This window comes from Rhea americana, unplaced genomic scaffold, assembly GCF_003343005.1.
Source record: "Rhea americana isolate MKP2758 unplaced genomic scaffold, rheAme1 scaffold_444, whole genome shotgun sequence".
NCBI lineage: Eukaryota > Metazoa > Chordata > Aves > Rheiformes > Rheidae > Rhea > Rhea americana.
In genome coordinates this window covers 145,568-164,860 of record NW_028186584.1, presented here as the reverse complement: position 1 = coordinate 164,860, position 19,293 = coordinate 145,568, and the positions used below count along the sequence as shown (strand labels likewise).

The 19,293-nt window shown below is 36.9% G+C and overlaps 1 protein-coding gene across 2 annotated transcripts in view; it reads left to right on the top strand.

Moving 5' to 3' along the window:
- PPP6R2 (protein phosphatase 6 regulatory subunit 2) overlaps positions 1-19,293 on the top strand; it is a 102,883-nt gene that overhangs the window by 64,119 nt on the left and 19,471 nt on the right. For both annotated transcript variants that reach the window (XM_085315942.1, XM_085315943.1), the window contains exons 7-17: positions 890-1,002; positions 4,645-4,758; positions 6,017-6,143; positions 6,663-6,815; positions 7,558-7,764; positions 8,374-8,438; positions 12,001-12,116; positions 13,367-13,452; positions 13,799-13,879; positions 15,166-15,263; positions 17,915-17,972. In XM_085315942.1, the coding sequence (XP_085172068.1) occupies positions 890-1,002; positions 4,645-4,758; positions 6,017-6,143; positions 6,663-6,815; positions 7,558-7,764; positions 8,374-8,438; positions 12,001-12,116; positions 13,367-13,452; positions 13,799-13,879; positions 15,166-15,263; positions 17,915-17,972 (1,218 nt within the window). The remainder of the gene's footprint in view (positions 1-889; positions 1,003-4,644; positions 4,759-6,016; positions 6,144-6,662; positions 6,816-7,557; positions 7,765-8,373; positions 8,439-12,000; positions 12,117-13,366; positions 13,453-13,798; positions 13,880-15,165; positions 15,264-17,914; positions 17,973-19,293) is intronic.

The window sequence follows — 19,293 nt, the reverse complement described above, 5'->3', positions numbered from 1 at the left end:
CCCTTTTGATAATTGTCATAAAACAGCCAAGCCAGGACCTCTGGTTCTGGAATTCAGTTTCCTGCACTAGCATCTCTACTTTGGTATCGACTGCCATCCCTGACACAGAGGAGGAAAAGCACTGATATCCATATCTAGCTTGCTTTGATTTAGATGAAGATGGGGCATTCATTAAAAGATTCCTGTGATTGCTAACAGCAAAAGATTCCTGTGATTGTTAAAAACAAAGTGAACTTGATTAGACATTATTCTTTGCTTAATGCTAATAATATGATTCCCTTGGCTTATCACAGGAAAAATTGTCCTTTTGAGAGAAAAAAAGGGGAAGTGGCGTGCTGATTTGTGGGTCTTTAGCAATGCTGTCTTGCGGATAAATGCTGAATTACAGCATTAGATCCTATAGATATAGTAGCTAAAGAGAGTTTTTGATTAATAGCTAGGCTGAGATAATTTATTTATCAAAATACTACTTTAAAGCTTTTTAATACATTGTAATTAAATTTTAAATAGTTTTATCAAGCAGATTATTTTTATTCATGAAAGGAACCTCCTGAGCAGTGATAAACAAGAATGAAATATTTGTATTTTAAATTCACAAGTTAACACACTTGGTCAGATGGTTAAAAGAAAACACTCTCTGCAATCTTTAGCTGTATTTAATTGAGAAGTTCAGGAAGACCTTCTCTTTGATGCAAAAACCTATTAATTATTATGCTTACGTGAATTACTAGAAGCATAAGGATGAATAATCTAGAGCATGGTAGAAGTTGTACTGAAAATGCTCATTTATTCAGTTTCTTGCATTCCCAGCTGTTACATTTTCTCTCAAAACCGGGATGAGCCAGCTGAAAAGTTAATACTGACATATACTCTATTTTGTTGTTTACAGAGGCAATCAAATGCTTCCCAGACCCTGTGTGATATCATAAGACTGAGCAGAGACCAGAGCAATCAACTCCAGGAGGTTCCTGAGCCTGATCCACTTCTCACAGCACTGGAATCGTAAGTACTTTTCAGTACTTAGGACTGTTGCTAAACTGGCTACTAACACTGTTATTTGCTCATCGCTTTCTAAAGACACAAACTAGAGAAACAAACTGTTGGTGTATTGTGTTGTGAACTGCATACAGAGCTTTATAAACACAGTGAAGACCTTTCTCTTCTAATGTTGGTATGTCTGATAGGTGCTGTACTTTGTGAGATAGCCACTAGAAAAGGAGATGGGCTTATTGCTAGATTTAATCTAGTAACAATGTGGTACTAGTGTGGAGTCTGCAAAAGTAACGTTTATAGGACTTGGATTTTTAAAAATACATTTGATAGAAGGGGTTCTCTTGAAAAAAGATACAACATTGTGCTTGTGATCCCAGCTACTGTTGCTCTGTACTTCTTTTCAGAACTTGCTCTTATACGTTCAGACAACTTGCAGTGAAACGCTCAATAATTACTTTCATTTTAAGTTATTTTTAATCTAGAGCTACCTTCTCCAATATTTTTGAAGGAATATGTTGATAAGAACATTGCACTCTCATGCTTTTTTTGGGTTAGAATTTACTTCCCAAATAAAGTTAGAATAGAATCATAGAATCAGTAAGGTTAGAAGGGACCTCTGGAGATCATCTAGGCCAACCTCCCTGCTCAGCAGGGTCACCTAGAGCATGGTAGACAGGGTTGCACCCAGGCGGCCCTTGAAGATCTCCACAGAAGRAGACTCCACAACYTCTCTGGGCAACCTGGTCCAGTGCTCCGTCACTCTTACAGGGAAGAAATTCCCCCTCACCTTCAGGTGGAACTTGCTGTGGTTCAATTTCTGCCCACTGCCTCTTGTCCTGTCACATGGAACAACTGGAAAGAGTTTGTCTCTGTCCCACTGACACCCAATACACACCAGAAATGTTGATTTTTCAAGTTTACTCCATTCCCTTGGCACTATTTTGTTCTTTGTAATTCAGTTTTAAATTACTTGCTTTAGCATGTTTCCTCTTCATTTATTTGCCTCAAACCTAAAAATATTGACTGGACATTCAATGTGAGATTAAAAATAAAAATGTTCTTTTAGGCATAAAGAAATCTTTTGACAGAAAAGGAATAAGAGAAAAGATTTGCAGTAGGTGAAGTGAATGTTGTGTGCATAACAATCTCTAAATAGGGCTTAAAATGTTTTTAACACAGACCTTTTTAAATTTGTGTGACATTGCTGTTACTTTTTGCCATTTTCGAGCTGTCAGTTCATAAGCATGAGTAATGAGTACTAGGGACACCCTCTTCCTCTTCTGGGAATCAGCCAGAAGCAGGGTGTACAGGTGAAAACAGGATGTAAATAGTGCTGTTGCGCTGCTCACAAACTGAAAAACTTCATTCTTTGGAGATATGTGCAGGATCTTCCAGATGCTTGACATACAAGCCTCCGCCTTTTAAGGAAATGTTCTTTCTTAAATGTTTCATTTCTCTAACTGCTCCTGCACAAATAAAAGAGATCTGACCTTTTACCCAGTAGCCTACTATAATATTTTCTTATTGAGAGTTTAGTGCAACGCTGAGTTTTTAGTGTAGATTGCATCCCTGATCCTGGGAACCTTCACCATTTCATCAGGCATAAGTAAAATCTGAGCCTTTTAAGATTTGGAGGTGAGCCGCCTGCTTGGTTATCTCACCTGCTAAGTCCAGACCCTTTAACAAGTGTAGTGGTTCACTATAGTATGAGGTGGGGTAGGCCGTGGCAAACTCATCCTGCGAAGACTTTTCTAGTAGTTTAAGAGAGGGGTCAGAATCCTGCTACGCTTAGGCAGAAGATTGCTACCCATGTGTCTTTCATACCCATATGTTTTTCATACCATGGGTTTTTCTTTCATACCCATGTGGTCTTTCATGAGAGCCTCTGTGACCCTGATGTTATTAATTGATAGATACAATTGATAATTGTTTCCTTGATAGAGCTTTACAAAACTGAAATTTGAAGTTTGGCTCACACTTTACTGGGATGCTCTTTAGCTTCTTCCTTCCTCTTCTCTTTCTGTCCCCCTCCCAACCTCCCTCACTTCCACTGTATTCTTTGTATTCACTTTTTTAGACACTGCCTGCATCATCCATAGAATAAAYAAACATTTTATTTTTGCACTTCCAAAAAGCATTTCTGAAAGGTGTTATATCACTTCATTGTTTRTAAGAATAACTGTTTTGAACAAAAGTGTTTTTTGTACTATTTATCTTTCTGCTGATCATCTGTAGCTGTTACATGTCATTTCTTTTCTCACTCAGTTCTTCTGTGTAGTATTAGTAAACTTTTTTGATCTTTAGCTGATGTTTTTTTTTCTGTGAATCGCGAATTAATAATCATTAAGTCCTGCAGGAAGGAGCCATGACCAGACTTACAGAGTAAATATCAAATCTTGATTTTCAGTTTGCCTAAGCCATCTGCAACAATTTGTTCTGCAGATTAACTGTCTGCAACAAAAATGYGTTTAGTTAGTTACTGTAACTATTCTTTTATTTTCCTGATGCTACCTCTTATGCTGACGGAATGTATTTAGTTGTTCTTTATTAAAATGATTCAATCTCCTATTTTATTCATGTGTTTTTACATTTTATCTCATTTTTATTTATACAAATGTAAATGAGATTTTTTCAAATACTAGAAAATAGTTAAAGTTAGTCTATCTGAACTGAATAGTACTGCTTTTTTTGTTGAACATGTGTCTTTGCAAGGTGAGAAAGGCACTTACTGTATGCTGGGTTTTGGAGAACTTTCAATTACATCTGCAGAGTCAACATGGGAAAAGAATTTGAATATAGAGGTGGAAGCAGGCACTGCTGCAGTCAAATAACTGTTGATAAGTAGCAGTGCCAGCCAAAACCTCATATTGCTTGTATCTTTTACTCATTTTGCATAGCAGATTGCACAGAAAAAAATAGGCAGTTATCTTTGTGTTGTTTATGTAGAACTTCTAWGGGTCTGAGTGTAAAACTGTTTTTAATGCTAGAAAGGACCATTATCATTATTTGCTCTGACTCCAGCAGTCTTCAAAACTTCTCTTGATGATCCAGCCAGCTGCCCCAAATTTGTCAGTGTTTGGAGGGCATCTTGTCTTGGTTAAGGCCTCACAGAGCTACTGAATCRATTAAAACTTTTCCAAGACTATGGAAAACATGCATATTATTTACAATTCACAYTTGTTGGCTTCTGTTTCTAGATTCTGGGTCTTAAAAAGCCGATGGCAAAGATGAGGTTTAGCTTAYGTTTGTTACTTTTTTTCTGGAACTCTGATGGATAATTTTAGACTATGAGTTAATAGCTTCATATTGTCTTTAAAAAAATGAATGGACTGAGTTAACACTTCAGTTGCTTTCCAATTTATAATCAAGAGGCATATACTGTTAATATGAGAGAATCACTTTTGGGTTGGAATCTATGTGCTTATACTCCAGTATTGCCTTAGTATGATGAGTAAGCAAGTTCTTAAACCTAGCACAGCTCCGTTCTTATCGTACAAGACTTTTTAGAGAGGAATGTCTTTATTCTTCTTTCCAGAGAAAAAAATGCAGCCCTTTTTTCAGAAAGTCCAGAAATGATTTTTTTGTGACTAAAGCAACTACAAAATATTTCTAATTTTAATACTATTAATGTATGTCTGTGTTGATCAACAGGCAGGAATGTGTAGAGCAACTCCTGAAGAACATGTTTGATGGAGAACAGACTGAAAATTGCATAGTGAATGGAACGCAAGTTCTTTTAACATTGCTGGAAACAAGGCGCTCTGGGTAAGTTAGCACTTTCTTCCCTAGCAAGAAGAATTCTAGGAACTCAGATCTAATTTTACTTGTGCAAAAAAATAAGATTTTTACTCTAGTTTGAAGTGCTGTCTGGAAATAAGTACAAGAAAATTTGTTTTGCTTTTTTTGATTTTTTGATGCAGTGGTTGTACTTCAGGACAGTCGATTAGCAGCTTGGCCCTTCTTTGTGCTCCTCTTGTTCTTTTGTACATGTGTAGGAATTCTTGTCTTGYCAGCAAAGTATATGCAGAATTTGAGAGAAAATAGTGTAGCATGCATAATCTGTTTGATGATATATATATGTCTGTACAGTTTAAAATTTATTTCTTTGAACTATATCCCCTTTTTATTTCTCTTTTTTGGAGATAGAGCAGAGGAAAGGCAAAAGAGAATTGTGGGGAGGAAGGGAGACATTGAAAGTCTCCCTCTCTTTCTGGAAAAAAAAAAGGAGAAAATAAAGGAAGAATGAAGAAGGCAGTGGAAGATTAGGAAATGGTACTGGAAAGAAAAAGACAGAACGTGGCACATAACCAGTTGCTAATCAGAAAATAATGTACAGAGTTAAAACTGAAAAGTTGAGATACTAAATTCTACTGTGTCTTGTCCCCAGGATCTCTGAAGATTTATGAGGGGAAAAGGCTTAAGTTTGCCTATCTAGCCCGTTTCTGGCTTTCTGGAATGTTACTAGAATGAGAGGGGGGAAGTTGTGTGATGTTTTTTTTTTTTAATTCCAGTGTAAGACTCTGTTGGAAGGGAACAGTAACCATTGTTTCAATTTACTACTTACAGTAAGAAGGAAGGAGGTATGACTTGAGCGTAGCTACATCTGCCCTTNTTTTTTTTTTTTTTTTTTTTTTTTTCATGTACATCTTTCTGAACACTTAGGGAAGGTTATTTTCTTAACAAATGTTTATAGTTAACACTTGCGCATGCAACTTGCTGCTCAGTTATTTGTGAAGCTTTAAAAACCGTGAGGAACTTCAGTAATTTGTCTTTGCTGTTTTCAGTCAGCTGTGCAAACAGTTTATTCTCTGTCTTCCCACTCTATCTCATTCATAGTTTTGATGATGTAAATATCATCTTGTAAATAATACAGTACTTACGTAAATATCCTTAGTGGCTGTAAATGATTATTTTTCATATTCACAGTTATTTTTCAAGAGAAAAARACCAACAGAAACAGTGTGACTGGGGACCATTTTAAGATTTTGTCAAATCTTAACTGTTGTGCTTTTCTTCTTTGCAGGGTGGAAGGACTGATGGACTCATACACTCAGGGATTTGAAAGGTCTTACACTGTCAATAGCAGCATTTTATATGGTATTGAACCAAGGCTAAAGGATTTCCACCAGCTGCTGCTCAGCCCTCCCAAGGTAAAGCATTTCTGCCTTTTCTAGGAGCAAAAAGTCTGCTGACCTGCCTTCCAGGGCTCCCTTTTCTTTATATGGAGGCTTCCTGGGTGTTTTCTGAAAGCACTACCTGCTGGAACAGGCAGGCTGTAACTTAAACCCCTGAAGAAAAAGCCATGCTCGAAGCTTGTGATTCAAGTGCTTGGGAACCAAGCAGAAGGAATTGAGAGCAAGCACACCATATATGAGAAAAATGAGATATGCTGTGGCTGGTGGCTTGTGTAAAGATGGTTGGGGAAGGAAGAGAGAGGAACTTTCAGTTAGGCGTAATGGATATTTTGACTTCAATCTTAAAATTTGGAAGTACAGGCCATTGTAGCAGTGCTGATGAGACACCTCTGCCTGTAGTGAGAGGATTCAGGTTTCCTGCAGAAAAGGTTGATGTGAGGAAGTTAACAAGTTGTGTTTAGTCAAGTCATTGCCCAGAGACACTAAAGGAAACATTGACCTTGTTGGGGCACTCAATATCTGTTTCTCTGGTAGAAAACAGCAATCCTAACTACAATTGGTGTCTTGGAGGAGCCACTGGGGAATGCTCGTCTTCATGGATCTCGACTAATAGCTGCTCTGCTTCACACAAACACTCCCAGTATTAATCAGGAACTATGCAGACTCAGTACCATGAACTTATTACTTGTGAGTAATATACTATGACATACTGTGAAAGAGGGTATGCCTTTAAACTCGGAGTCTTTTTGCTTTTTCTTTGATCTTTTCAGTGCAAAGGAGTATGTTTCATGTGTGCCAGTACCTAATTATTTCCCTAAAATGCTGAGAGTAAGAACATCCATTCTCAAAAATAGCTTTTGTAGTACGATTTCAGTTGCTTAGTATGTTAACTTCGAAGCATGAGCTTCATTTCATTGTTACGGTAGTTTAGTAATGTGTATGCGAAGTGGTCTTGTGATTGAGAAAGCTCAGATGTGTTGTGGAGACGGATCTTCTAATACTGAGAGCAGATCTTTCTAACCATGAACAAGGACATGTCCTGAAAACTGCTACTGTACTCARGATAGTCTTCTAGCAAATTATTATTTTTGTGCTTACAAATAATTTAGTTAATACTTTTCATTTGACTAATGCAGCCACAGAATAGGTAGTATATTTGTTGAAGGTATCAATGCTGTGAGCTCTAGTTATCTATCAGAGTATTACCARTGTGCTCACTTTATGGGAAAGTATGCATAAGAGCTGAGAAAACTTGAGTACGTTCAAGTACAGGACATGGACTTATATTGTGACATATAAGTGGGAAGTTATCTTAGTGCATTCGTTCATCATTAATCGATTAATGGGGCTGTGGTTTTATTTCATCTGGTTGTTAAAAATGGGAAGATGTGTCACAGAGTGGATTTTTTTGTTTCTTATTTTGTTCCAGGACTTATTTTTTAAATATACATGGAATAACTTTTTGCATTTCCAAGTGGAATTGTCCATAGCAGCTATTCTCTCACACTCTGTACAAGAGGGAAAAACTACTACTAATGACCTAGAAGGCAAAGAAGAAGTGCTGAATGGAAATGCGGCCACAGAGAGCATGGATACTCCAGAAAAAAACAATACTGAAAATATCATGGTGACTCATGTAAGTCTGGTCTTGTCACCTGAGAACTTTAGATGGATTGATTCAGTCTGAATTTGCATTAACAAGAAAATTATATGACAAGCTGTTCAGAAAAATGGAATTTATCTATCTATAGGCATTACTCAGTTCTTCCAGTTCTGGATGGAAATATATTTGCTTTTGTATATTTGATTTGTTCATCCAAGAAACATATCACAGGATCTCATTTAATGAGCTTATGAATCTGTTTTTATTCTTTTTTTTTWAAAAGATGCATATAGACTTAGGACAAAAAAAAAAAAGAAAAATCACAATAGCTGTGATTAGATAACTAGCTTTTAGTTCCTGCATTGTGGACCTCATAATGAAAAGTTTTGTAGTGTTTGTAAAATGAAAAAAATGTTGTATGAAGCCCCAAAAGCAGACTGAAGATATTTAAAAGTGTTGCTGTTTTCTGTGGATCCTCTGAGAAAAATTTTGAGAGGGAACCTTGAATGCTGAACTTTTAAGTTTTTGTTCAGTAGGAGTGAAGGAATGAACAAAAGTAACTGTAGTTCAGAACAGGCTTTCTAAGGCATGAGTCTTTCTTTGGCAAACTTTTGAAATGTTCTATCTCTTGTTATTTTCTAGCTGTTCCAGAAATGCTGCCTAGTGCAAAGGATATTGGATGCCTGGGAAGCTAATGACAAAATACAGTAAGGGATTTGAGGTTCAGAATGCTGTTGTTCTGGGGCTGCAAATTTTGAATATTCCCTTGAAATATTCTTGTATTTATTTGAATAATTTCCATTTTAGTGGTGTCTTAAACGATGAGGAATTTGGATTATTTGTATGTTAAAGAACAAATTTACCAAATTGATGTATAATTAAAATACTCCCAAGCATGGAAAAAAAGTAATGTTTATAATGTCTCAGCTCAACTGCATAAGTTTATTTCTTGCTTTCTCAAAAAAATTTACATAGCATATTAACATTTTACTTTTTTCCATAAATACACAATCATTTTCTCCCTAGAGTGAGCAACAATATGGAGATTCTGTCTGGCAAATGTTTGTGCTTCAGATTGCTCATTTAATATTCTAACTTTATAAACACTTAGATGCCATGCTGATAATAAGAACTAAATTGTTAAAAAAAACAGATTTGAGTGAAAGTATTATCTGGGCTCCTGTTTCTTTACCCAGCTAAATGTTTTTATCCTTCATCACTGTTTCTAGTTCTCTATAGCTCCAAAGTGCTGTATCATCCCACTGTAATTATTTTAGGCTTACTGTCAAGCCATTAATTAATTAATTTATTTATTTTACCTCCTGCAATCCATTGGGCTGATGATAACAAATTTTATTGATAGCTTTAGTTGTGCACAATTTTGTGGTAACAAAGAAGCATTATGGTTCCTGTTTAAGAGTTCTGTGTAAAAATTTTCTCACTTTAATTAGATAGGAACAAGAATTCAGACATATTTTATGCCATACACAGCTCCAATTTCCAAATTGAGAAGAATTTTAATGTCTAAAAATATGTATTTTAAATGAACAGAGAGGTATCTCAGATGGTGTGCTTTAAGAAATTTGAGGTTATATAAAGATTATGGTATRCACTAAATGAGGAGATGGAGTGAAACAGTAGGAGCCCCAGGGTAAAAGATTCAAGAGCTTGTGAATTTGAAAAAGCAGCAGAGAGAATTCTGGAAATAAAGTTTCCTGTTAGGACATGGACTTTCGCTTTGAATTCTCTTGGTTTTAGGTGTTCTGTATATTTTTCGTAAAGGACTTTGTAACTACTAGAGCTTACCTTCTAAGTAACCAACGTATTTTTTTTATTTCAGTCCGTTTGATCTGCCTATGTAATTAGAATTTAAAATAAATAAAGTTTGGTCATCAGTATGAGTTTGCAGTAAACAGTAGCTTACARAGCTACCTATAGCACATCTTTGTTTGCCTCTTTATTCATGTAAATGTAGTAACCACCATTTGTGGTATGGTTGATAAAGAATATTAAGAAAGTATTGAAATAGAAATTAACTTTGGGTGTTTGCTGTCCTATTGAGTTTGAAGTATAAAAGAACTATCACGAGTCTTTACGCAAAAGGCTGTGGCTTAGCATTGGAAACTCATTTACAGGTGTTAATTRTATTTGAATAGTTTTAAATCCCAGATTTGGGCTGCTAGTTAAAGTGCTGTCCTTGTTAAAGGACAGTTTTATTTACAGTTACAGTCTGCATTTGTTTTGTATTCTGCTTGTTGGTACAGGAACATTTGGAGTGGCGGAGGTCCACCCCATAGCCCCAAACCATCTAGTCTCCTCACCTGCGTATGATCTACTCTACTATTAGGGGACAGCACAAGATCATTTCAGTATGAACTTACTCTTTTTAAAGATTCAGAAAAAGATTGTTGCTCTTTTGAAGGGAAGATCATAAAAAAACTTAAACATTTAGCTGTAACTCCATGTTTTTAGGAGGAGCTGACATTATTTGCTCTCCTGCTTGCTTTGTAGTAGCATTACACACAAATTCCCAGAGCAGCAATAGGGGAGAATTTACACGAGCACAGCATACCAGCTGAAAATTAACCCTGGTATGTTCAAATTTACTGCCTTCCCCTACCCACAAGGAAAAGTGAGTCTCTCTTTTATGTTGGCTCTGTTAGTATCTGCAAAAGAAAACTTTGTTTTACAGCTGGAGACTTAGTAACATTAGGTGGAAACTTCTTGTCATCTCATTGGTGATAATTTTTTTTCCATTTGCTTTGATTCTGACCCAACAATTGCATTTGTAGTTGAGTCAATCTTAAATACTCCTTGTGCTACATAAAGAAATAATCATTTCTGAATTAAACTTCAATATTTGGGACACTTTAAAGTATATAATATCACAATAACTAATGGCACTGTATATGTGAATTTTGTCTAGTCTTACTTTCAGCACCTGCCAGTTTAAAAGCAGGAATGCTGTGTCTAAATACTTTACTGCAAAATTTCTTACTGTTAGAGTTCATATTTTTATTCCCAAACCTCATCAGTTCTTGTTTGCATACTGTGGAAAGCAGAAGTAGCTCAGGCTCTTTGTCCCCTGATTTTCAGATAGCTTCTTTGCCATCTGGTGAAGGAGACAAACTGGAGATTCAAAGAAAAGTAATTTAGCAACTGCTTGAATGGCCTCTTATGTTTTCTTGTAAGGGGAAAATCCAGTGGTTGTAGATTAATCTCTCTTGTCCTCTCTCATTCACCTGCTAAATATTTCAGTTGCAAGTAAAACTCTAAAGCTTTTTCAACAGGAGTGATTTAAATTCTTCTTATTGTTGTATGTTTTCTTAGTGGAAAGTATAATGGGGTTATTTATTTCTGTACTAATCTTGCATTGTACCTGATCAGCTTAAGATTTAAGGCAGTTGTAAAGAATGCCTAGTGCATTCAGAAATGGATGAGCAGTTTCTTCCCTCTGAATACAGGGAAAAATGCAGACGGGTTCGTTTCTTACAGGTAAACGCATCCTCTACTCTACCTGCATGGATAGAGAGCATTCCTGCTGATTCCTGCTGCAACATATTTTCATTGAATCATAGAATCAGTAAGGTTGGAAGGGACCTCTGGAGATCATCTAGTCCAACCTCCCTGCTCAGCAGGGTCACCTAGAGCATGGTAGACAGGGTTGCATCCAGGTGGACCTTGGATATCTCCAGAGAAGGAGACTCCACAACCTCTCTGGGCAACCTCTTCCAGTGCTCCGTCACTCTCACAGGGAAGAAATTCCCCCTCACGGTCAGGCGGAACTTCCTGTGCTTCAATTTCTGCCCATTGCCTCTTGTTCCATCACACGGGACAACTGGAAAGAGTTTGTCCCTTCCAGGGGTCCCTTCAGATACTTTACAGACATTGATAAGATCCCCCCTCAGTCTTCCCTTCCGCAGGCTGAAGAGGCCCAGCTCTCGCAGCCGTTCCTCGTAGGGCAGGTGCTCCAGCCCTCTGATCATCTTCATAGCCCTACGCTGGACTCTCTCCAGTAGCTCCATGTCTCTCTTGTACTGGGGAGCCCAGGACTGGACACACTACTTGAGATGAGGCCTCCCCAGGGCTGAGTAAAATTTTTCTCTTAACCTTGTTTATAGTCCTGCTTACATATGTCAAACACTGTTGCAGCAGCAGGGAACTGTTAGTATTTCTAGGCTGTGAAATTGGTTATGATTCTATGACTCTATGATTCTCTGTGATTCATGGTGTCTAGTTATATTGCTATTGATTGTTTTCTGTTTTCAGGGCAGAAGGTGGAATGAGGCGAGGCAATATGGGCCACCTTACACGGATAGCCAATGCTGTAGTACAGAACATGGAGAAGGGCCCCATGCAAACTCAAATTAGTGAATTTATTAAAGGTATATGCTCCTTTTCCTATCCCATTTTTTTTCTTGATTAACAAATTTCGCAGACCTTTTAGGAATATTTTTAGTGCCTTGTATTTCATGAGGCTTCCTTTTATAACAATAGTGTAAATAGTGCTTAAATAGTGTAAATTCCCTTAATATTTTGACCACATTCTGTTGATCTTTGTTAACATATAGTCCTGTTGAAGTTGCCGGAACTTTGTTTTTGCAAACAGACACTGAATTTATCCTTTTTGTCCTAAAGATTACTTTTTTATGTCAGGATTTTTACGCACATCTGTAGTGTTTATTTGTAGCATTCTAGGGTGCCGTTTATAAGTGGTGCTCAAACAGGTGTGACAACGAGAAGTTATATGAGAGGATGAGAAACACAAGAGTAAATGTTCCTGAGGGCCTACATCTCTGCTGTGTTGGAGATACTCACACTGTCAGGCTTTGTCCATCATGACTTCACTGCGTTTTATTTTGAGAACTTGTTTTATCTCACATAAGCTTTGTGTGAGAGGAATAAGATTTTCTGTTGACATCTATTGATGTAAAACAGGGCCACAAATGTGACTCAGTTTCCTTTTTTGGTTCCTAGTGAATAGATCAAATAGTACTATAGTAGATTGGTACTTGTTGTATATGCATTCAAATTGAGAAGGAATACATATTTTAGTAAAGACTGAAAGCTTCACAAGCCATGGCTATTTCTCTCCATTATATAGCCATGAAAGGAAAGGAGAAAAAAAAAAAGTAGAACTTTTAGGTCACCAGTATGCTGATTTTCAGAAAGCTGTGGTAGAAGTTTTGTATCTTAGYCTACTGTAAAATTGCACAAGTGAGTCAAAATGGTTACGAACAGTATCTTACTGCGTTGCCTAGTGAAAGATTTTCCTTTTTCTGCAGAATTTGCCATTTTTAGAAAGTCATAAGTAAAATGTAATTCACTTTGCAGAGCACTGATAAAACACATGCTCATGTGCAGGTATATGTGCCTGCCCAGAGACTTCCAAGCAACCAGTGCAATCAGCTGAGATATTCAGGCAAGCTCAATATGTTTTGTTATTTTTCTGCTAAATGTACCTAGAAGGAGTTCAACCCTATTTATTAAGGATTGGATAGTCCTCAAACCAATGCCTTGATGAAGATACTGTTCCCAACACAGGAGTGACAGTGGGGCTAAATGCTTGCCTAGACTGGCATTTATCCTTTCTTCCTGAGTTGTAATAATCTTGATGGGGACCTTTCTRTTACAGAGCTACCTGAAGATTGCAGGGGGAGATGGGAGAGTTTTGTAGAAGAGACACTGACGGAAACAAACAGGAGAAATACGGTGGATTTGGTGAGAATACTGATACTTTGCGTTTTTCAGACTTTTCTGATCAGGCCTGTTATCTTCTGAATTTTCTTTAATAGAAAATAGTGGTATTGATGGTCTTTTTCTTCTTTTGCTTTGTTTTTTGCAATAGGCTTACAAGGGCAGAGTGTTAGTAAAGAACATGTTTCATAATGTTTCTTGAAGCAGCAGCAGTTCTGATACGTTTTGGTAAACTCTAATCTGTGTTACTGTGTTTATTCACTGGGACAGTTTCTGCCTTCTGGGGAGTATGGTCTTTCATTGTGTGTGTGGAATGAAAGTATTTGAGCTTTCTTAGTTTTCCCTTATGCTTACTTTTTTGTACTTCCAGGTGAGCACTCACCATCTGCACTCTTCCAGTGAGGATGAAGACATTGAGAGTGCTTTTCCCAATGAACTTTCTCTCCAACAAGTGAGCTAACAATGTGTTCTTCGCTGTTCCTGGGGAGCTTGCTTTTCTGATTCTTCTCTGATTAATTCTTCCTAGTACAGATCAGCTTCCTAAATTTTACTCTTAGTTAGCGTGCTTGGCTGATTTGTTTTTTTCTAGTATACCTACTTACATAGCAGACTCCAGTCTAGTCTCAGAAGGAATTTTGCTTAGACTGTATCCAGCTCCCAAATACATGGTGTTTCTTCCATTCCTATGAGAGACTCCATATTTCTTTCTTTTGTCCTGGTTTTCTGCATGATGGTGGGTTGGGTAGTATGGACGTCATAGACCAGCTACAGTGTGTTAGTGTATTTCTCAGCCAACAAGATAGTATGCATCACCTACCTGCTGCAGAATTGGAGGTGGTAGAGGGGTTCTGCTTCCTCTTGAGCTGTGCAGTCTTCTGTTAAAAACCTGAAGAGCCATACTAAAATGTTAGCAGTAAAGATATGTTCATTTATAAGGGAAGAAACCTATTTGCAAGCCTCAACTTAAGAAGAAACAGGCTTACTTGACTGTAGCTAAGGTCTCAGGATTCTTCTTTTCTTCAGCTGATATGTAGAAAGCTCAAAGCTCATAAAAATAAGAGGAAAATGTATTGACCCTAGGAGGAATTTCTGTTTTGCCCTTTATTGTGACAAGTATCAATAGAAATATTGACAGGAGCCTACAGAACTTTTCAGACGGGGTCACATAGGTACGTAACATCACCTGCTGTAAAGTCTTGAATTTTTCTACTTAGAGGCAGAAACAATCTTCTTCAGAAACAGAGAATAAGGCATGGATGGGTAGGCAAGAAGGTGATCAAAAAAATGCCTTTGCAATAATGATGGGGTGCCAGCTGAAAAATAGTCAGTAGACCCAAGCTGTTGTGGGAGATCAAACGTTGTGATGTGTATGAGTGTTTACTCAAAGACACATGGAGTAATTCTTCCATTCTGTTTGGTGAGCATGAGTGTAGACAGTGAACTTCAAAAGTGATTTGTATGAACAAAAGGTAAGCTAGAGGATAGCATTGAGAGTGATTAGAGGTGTAGAAACAAACAAATTAAAAAGCTAAAATGATGTTTTAATAGAGTAATGAAGCAGAGGAATCAGTCTTGTAGAAGTCTGAGTGTCCAGCCTTGAAGAAGATGTAGATGATTTCTCAAAGTTCTCARTTTTCTGTGATTTTAATGCCTCCTTAGAATACCTGTTTTCAACAAAGCTTAACTAGATACTTTTGGACATCTTTGTGATAGCTCTTTTTGCATTCCATTATTCAGGCCTTCTCAGAGTACCAGATCCAGCAGATGACAGCTAACTTTGTGGATCAGTTTGGCTTTAATGATGAGGAATTTGCAGACCAGGATGATAATATCAAGTAAGTTTATAGAGCTTTAAGAGCTCTCTGTATACTTAGCATTTAAGGCTGTTTGCAGCTAATCTTTCTTCTTCTGGTTCAGGTCATAAAATGAAGCTCAGTGCATCTTATTTAGCTTGAAAAATATAGAAGACTGATAAATGTCTTGGAAAGCGGCTGACCTTTTTTCACAGTGATTCTTTTTACAGGATTCTGTACCTGATCTCCTATTTCAGTTGTTGAATCAAGGAAAAATACTTCTTCATTTTGAAAAGAAACGTTTTTAATACAAATGTAAATCTATATTCTGGAATACATTTAATTGCACAGAATGCAAAGCATTAGAGATGCTAACTTGAGGCAATTATACTGCTACTCTTCAGTGGGTTTAAGTCCTTACTTAAATTAGGAGTAGAAGGTGGAGAATAGTATTCTCATGAAGTCCACAGAAAAATTTAACCTCTCTCTCTTATGAATAAGGAAATATAGATATGGYAGGACCAAGTAATAGTTGAAAGAAGGAAGATATAGGTGGATTTAGTGCTATGTAGCTTGCTGAATTCAGTGTTCATAAGTGGTGTTGCTTTTATAGAAGAACTGCTGTTACCTAATTAAAAACACACCTCATCTTTTCACCTCAAAAATTGTAGCTAAGGAAAGGATTAGGACTCTGTAAATATTCTGCTTGTCTGTAATAGTTCAGAAGTTGTAACTATTTTGTATTACTTCTACTGTCATAAAGGTGCTCCAGGATGTTACACAGTCTGTTTCTGGTTACCATTTTACCTGTTCTCTTTCATCTCATGGCAGCAGTTATCACAGTCAAAAGAAGTATTTGTCATCCAAGGTGACAGAGAGAGTCAGTGTGATGATACCTGCTGTACATTACATCCTGAGGCCTGATTCTCACAAGCCAGCAAATGTTGGGGTCCACTGTGCAAATGCTACAGGATCCTCATGTCCTGGAATTCTGATAAAGATAGGAAGCTTTTAGCCCAGAAAACTGCATGCCAAATGGCTCTGACTCTTTAGTTGTGCACCAGAAATGGTCCACATTTTATTTATTGAAGGTCCTTTTACTGGTTCTGCTCAGAGCATAATTTTAGCAATTAGTGGACTCTCTGAAGTATGTTAAATGAAATGACGATTTGGAAATAGTTTGGCTGCTTCAGAGATGCTTTCAAGCATGAACCAAGTAACCTTGTCTTGAAGGCATTCCATGTTTGATTGCTCTGATTCTTAAGATCCTTAGAGTCTTAGGAACTCCATTAGAGTGTTTGCCAAATAATTGGAAGATGGATTTTTTTATGTGGAGGAAGATTTTGGAGTCCAGTTTTCCTGGTTTTGATTTGTTTTGTTTTGTGAACGTTGTGATTGTAAGGAACTTAAATAAGGCCAGTACATTTCAGACTAGCATGAGAGTTTAACTGAATATGAATTAGTTCGAACATAAAAAAAAAAAAAAATAGAATTTTAGATTCTTATGAGACAGCACCAGATATTGAACTTGTGTGCATGTGAGGGGTATGAGAAGAGTTACCTTATTTTAGAATCTGCTGAAGGTAGTTACTGTGCATATTAAAAATGAAGATGAAACTGAGCAAAATCTGTAACTGAGATGTGCCATCCTTCTCTGTACTAGAAACAAAGAATATATTACAAAACTGCGCTAGTGTAGAACATTTTAAGACTGGTGCTATGTCATCTGTTTTCCAGCTGATTAAAAMTCTGAAAGATATGAATTTGAATGTTGTAAGAAGTATTAACCATGCTTCATTGTTCTGATGATTTGAATAATAGTATTTTTTGCTAACTCTACAGTCTTCTTAAAGGAAAATAATACTTTCCAAAGTCTGGAGTATCTAGATACTATGAAAAAATACTGCATTGACCCAAATGGTACTAGTAAGTTGAAATTTTTTGGCCTACAGCACCCTCTGCTGTTGTTAGAACAGAAAATCTTAAATTCAAATGAGGAATTGTGTTATTTAATGATTTTTGCAACTATGGTAGGTCAGTAAAGTATCAGGGGATGTTGAGATACTATGCATACTAAGATTTCCTAAGGATATTGTGATTATGTAAAAAAACAGATGATTTCTGTTCCTTCTGGATACATGCTCACTATGCAAGATTTCTGTGTCTTGTCTCATTCTGAGGAACTTAGTGGAATTCTTAGCTGACCATAGGACTGGAATTTCAGATGCAACTCCCTTTATTTTTAATTAATTACAAATTGTTCTTTTTATGTAAGCTTTGATTCAGCTGAAGATACTTACTGAAAAATTTGGTGATAGTCCATATATTGCATGAGTACCGTAAGAATCGCAAAATAACAACCAGTCATTGGCTGTGGTTGCCTTGAAGGGTCAAAATACCTTGTCAACAAGATAAGGCTAAAGACGTTTCCTCAAGATATTGAATGTAGGAATGAAAATCCTACGTACTTTTTAAATATTCAAAAATATGAAATAATCATTCTTTCATCCTAAGGAGAGGAAAACATTGCACTTAATACAGCAGCAAATATTCAGGGAACAAATGTAGAAGCTGTTGAGTGGTCATATAAAGTGTCTCTGTGGTTAGCTGTCCTCTGGTCTTGCATTGAGGCTGCAAAAGTGCTGTTTGCTACTCCGTGCCATCACTGAAGTTTCTTTCCCTTCTTTTTGCAGTGCTCCTTTTGACAGGATTGCAGAGATAAACTTCAATATAGATGCAGATGATGACAGTGTAAGTGGGTATTTGGGGATATTTATTTAATAGGATGAATTTTAGCAAGTTAGTTCATGCTTGAATCAGCTATAGTCATTTTGAAAGAAAGGGAATATTATTTTAGCAAATGAAAAGAGGCCCTAATGTCTGAATCCAGTTAAGGAACTCAGAGCATTAAATATACCCTAATAGAATCTCCCTACATTTTATTGCTTTGGTCACAGTCTTCAGAAGTAGTACTCTCTACACTGGAGGAATCTTTCTCTAGCTCTCTGCAGTGTGAATCAGTTGCTCTTATTTTCATTTTGATAATCTTGTCATGCACAGACTAGGGAAAAATACAAATAACAGAGTATTGGGTTTCGTATGGGTCTGTATATTGTCATGTGGTGTCTTGTCCTTTCTATTTTACTGACTTAAGTCACTACTTACTGAGGAAGAGGGATAGTGGTTTAAATGAGGTGATTCCAGACTCATCTCTGGACTGAAGGTTGTTTTAGTCAGTACTGAGACTTAGATTTCTTTAGTCTTAAAATACTTTCCTTTTCACTTAAACAGTGCTATGAAAAGCTTTTCTTCTCCCTCCTGGCTGCTCTAGATAATGCTTTACAGATACAAAAAAATTTTCTTTTTTGAAATGGCCAGCTAAGTCTACAGCCGCAAATAGCTATTTATTTACTTATATTAACTTGCTTTTTTCCTGATTAGACAATTTTTGTGTCCACTGAAATTCTAAGACAGATGTTGATTTGGCCTGTGCATCATCTTGAAATCAGAACTTTCTGAATCTTCTAACTCAGAGATTTGGGAACACCCAGATAGGCAGATTATTAGTGCATTTACAGGGATAACTCATTTTACCAATGTCTGAAAAACTGTAATTTAGAGAAATGAGGTTAGTATGTTATGYGTCAAGTATTTTTGCTTAGAAGCTCCTTGTAATTCTGTTGAGAAGAATGCAGTAGCAAAAGAACTTGCGTTGTGGGCTGTTAGCCCAGGTGGGACTGGTTGCGTGTGTGGCATCACTGTATTCTCAAAGTTCCCAGCTGTGAATATTTTTAAGGTAATTGTTTCTAGCCCTCATACTGCCAGTGATTTTATATCCCTACTATCCTGAGTGATGCAGAAACATATATGTAATAGAGCAACTATGGAGCAGCGTGCAGAAATACCTGCTGTTTTGGAGGCAGTGTAGGCTGAGATAGGGGTGCGTTTCTTTCTTGATCTGTGGTGGGTTTGCTGCTTCTGAGCATACTAAGCCTTTTATTTTTCTGTGCTATTTTTCTCTTCCATATCTGACCACTACTTGTTACTTAACTTGGAAAGAAGAATGAAATAA